This window comes from Topomyia yanbarensis, chromosome 1 (genome assembly GCF_030247195.1).
Source record: "Topomyia yanbarensis strain Yona2022 chromosome 1, ASM3024719v1, whole genome shotgun sequence".
Classification (NCBI taxonomy): Eukaryota; Metazoa; Arthropoda; class Insecta; order Diptera; family Culicidae; genus Topomyia; species Topomyia yanbarensis.
Genome location: NC_080670.1, coordinates 196,140,742 through 196,143,952, shown reverse-complemented (window position 1 = coordinate 196,143,952; position 3,211 = coordinate 196,140,742). Strand labels below are relative to the sequence as shown.

Genomic DNA, 3,211 nt, shown 5'->3' with positions numbered 1-3,211 from the left:
CTTGCTATTTGTTCAGCTCTACCGATAACAGCAGGCCTGCTAGTGTTGAGCAGTTATCTTTCGCATAGATAAGAACCGCGCTTGGGAGCACTCGGAATCGAGGCTGTCATCCTGTTTGAAATTAGCTGTTCAAAATCTGGTTTATTCTCTCATGAGATGTATTTCTAACACATCAACTATTGTTTCAACATTTAATACTGTTGTGTTTTTTTGTAAATATTGTCTTACTCACAAAGATGTCAATTCTTAATTTATTTCTGAAACGTTCATCTGCCTTAATTCTAAAGAGATTCTTTTATAACAAACCCCAATTTTCGGAGCTTCACTACACAATGTGTATAAAAATGTTTTTCAAAATTTGACTAATCAAGCTCAAATGTGTCTCAAAAAACTCATGACAGACGCTCGGCTTAGCCTCAACATCTACACCCCGACCCAGCCGACTGTTCACTGTCCTCGTCCAGCTTTATCGGCGGATCCTTGGTATCGACAAACAACTTCGGCACACCCCTCCGTGCCTGAATGGTCGAACTGAGCACAACCGTCTCGATTCGCTTCATTACTTTATCGAGCAGCATCTCAATGGCCGCCTTGACATTATGCCCGGTAAAAGCGCTCGTCTCCACATAATCAATACTATACTTGTCCGCCAGGCTTTTAGCCCGCGATTCACTGATCACCCGCCGGTGGTCCAAGTCGGCCTTGTTACCGCACAGCACAATGTCCGGATCGTCACAGTAGGCGTGCTGCTTCAGCTGTTCCATCCAGTTCTGTACGTCCAGAAAGCTCTGCTCATTGGTGATGTCAAAAATCAGGATGAAACCCATCGAATCCCGGTAGAAAGCCGTCGTCAGGCTGCGAAATCGTTCCTGACCCGCCGTATCCCACAGCTGCAGGTGTATCCGGTGGTGGATTCCGTTGGAGGTGTAAAGCTGAAAAACGAAAAGGAAGTTATTGACGCAGAATAATGTTCGTTTGTTCGATGACAACTGTTTGTTTTTGGAGTCGGAGACTACTTTGATGTTTGCCACCCTCTTACCACGCGCTTTTCGCGAAAGTCAATTCCAACCGTCGAGATGAATTTGGTGTGGAATACCCCGTCCGTGTACTGGTAGAGGAAGCTCGTCTTGCCAACGCCTGAATCGCCGACGGCGAGGAATTTAATTAGGTAGTCGTAATCAATCGATGCCATGCTGGTTCTGTGGTATTTTCCTGTTGGTGAAAATGTTACGGAATAAGTACAAAAAGGGGTAAATGGTCGTTGTTTCGAGTTTCAGGGTGGGAAATGGAAATGGAGCTTGTGCTGACCGGACCGAAAGCTAAAACTCATGCTAACTAGTTAATGAAGCTTACGACGAATGGTCTAGCTGTCTCTCGTCCCTGGTCCATTGGTGCCGTGTCAGGGGGAGTTTCAGAAACATGTGTGTGAAATGAAAGGGAAATTAAAAGATGTTTATCATGAAAGAGCTCTCTGTGGGGAGTATCGACTGGAAATCTGTATGCTTGCGGAAATTACTTGTATTGAAATGTTACGTTGTATCCATTCGGTATTCCGAATTAAAAGCATTTCTACTGGAGCCTTTAAGACGGATGATTCGCTACTACATATTTACTACTATAAATCGTTTAAATTTAATACAGTTTACAACACAATTAACGTGCATTTTGACAGTCGCGCACGGAAAGCCAGATATTGTGAATACTGCAAATAAAACAATTTCCTAATTTTATTAAGTACAACTTACTCTGCTTATATCAGGCCAAGCAAGATGCCGATACTTTTTCCTATATGGTATATAAATAAATCTTCTAATTTAGTTCTAGCTCGAGGACTATATAGGAATTCCACTCTATTCGTCCTAGATTACTCTACCCAGAAAAAGATAATGAGCTTGAAGATTTGCAAAAACGGGCAAAACCTGAACGTTCGGAAAATTTCAACATAATATATGCATTCCGACGGGGATACGGTGCGGATTTTGTTTCCAGCACACCCGTAATTGGCCACGATTGCATGCTAATTAGGGTCTTCCATTCGTCCCCGAAGTTTAATCAGTGCGGGTAATATAAAACGCAGAATCCTCACGAAAATTCACTCATCATTTTAAATGGAGGGTGAATTATTGGCTGATCCCTTGTTTCGCGATCAAACAGCAGTGAAACGGGAAGGTATGAACCGTTTTCGGTTAGGTTTCAATGACATGTTCTTTATTTGCCTAAAGCATACAACTGTTACTTTGATAGAATTGAAGATTTTAATGAAATGTCGAGTTCTGATTGGATCATCTTCATTTAGCTTCTTAACATTGCATTCTAATTGAAATTTGTTCACAGCGAATGTAAAAGCGACAGCTGGATGAACGGATTGCGTGGGGTGTGGTGAATATAAATGTCATCACTGATCATGGTGAATATAAAACGACCATTTGTACTGCAGTCTTAGCGTCTGTCATCAATAATCAGGAGTGTTTTATTTACAAAATTCACAACATACCGTCCGAAGTTATCTAACCCAAATGTAAAACCTCGGATTAATGCCCGGGTGTTGTTGCTCTCAAATGTCAATACTAACGAGTGCAGGTTTGGGTTTCACAAAAACAAACATCTCTCCCAAATCGATTTCACCAGAAGACAATTATTCTATTCTGATCAATTTCGTAACAGGTGCACATTCAGTCTCTGTGAACATTCATCAAGCGTATCAATAATAACAGGGGGATTGGATTTGTTTCTGCTTTTGATACCGAAAAATTCCTAGAACCAATTATGAACTTATTGAAATTATGCAATGGCATATCGGTGTCAACCTTCGTTTGGAAAGCAATTTTTTTAATTTGAATGCGTTATGTAGCTACGGTTGGGGCTTAATACTTCGGTCGCGTCTGTTATCGCCTAATTCTTAAGCGATGATTATAGAACAAGCTTGTTTGTAGATTCCCGCATGAAAAATCTGGACAATCATCCAAAACACCCTCAAATATAAGATCTAATCATAAACCAGCAAAATGCAAAATATTTTTATGTGTTCATCCAGAAGAGTGCGCGGAGAGAATGGAAGAGAGAGAAGAAAGAGATGTATGTGGTGTGGGTTGGGGGTTTGAATTTATTCAAATTAAACATTGCTTAAATTTAAGTAAATTCAACTGTTTAATTAAAACTATTTGAACTACAACTTCAACTTCCAAAAATACCCATATTGATTGGGTTATAG

The 3,211-nt window shown here is 40.5% G+C and overlaps 1 protein-coding gene across 1 annotated transcript in view; it reads right to left on the bottom strand.

Annotated features, from left to right (window-relative positions):
- Nucleotides 1-145: 145 nt before the first annotated feature.
- Nucleotides 146-3,211, bottom strand: part of LOC131686478 (ras-related protein Rab-27A-like) — a 36,948-nt gene continuing 33,882 nt past the window's right edge. The window contains exons 2-3 of the mRNA XM_058970551.1: nucleotides 1,040-1,212; nucleotides 146-932 (exon numbers count right to left, since the gene is read on the bottom strand). Coding sequence (XP_058826534.1) covers nucleotides 417-932; nucleotides 1,040-1,192 — 669 coding nt within the window. The 5' untranslated portion in view covers nucleotides 1,193-1,212 and the 3' untranslated portion in view covers nucleotides 146-416. The remainder of the gene's footprint in view (nucleotides 933-1,039; nucleotides 1,213-3,211) is intronic.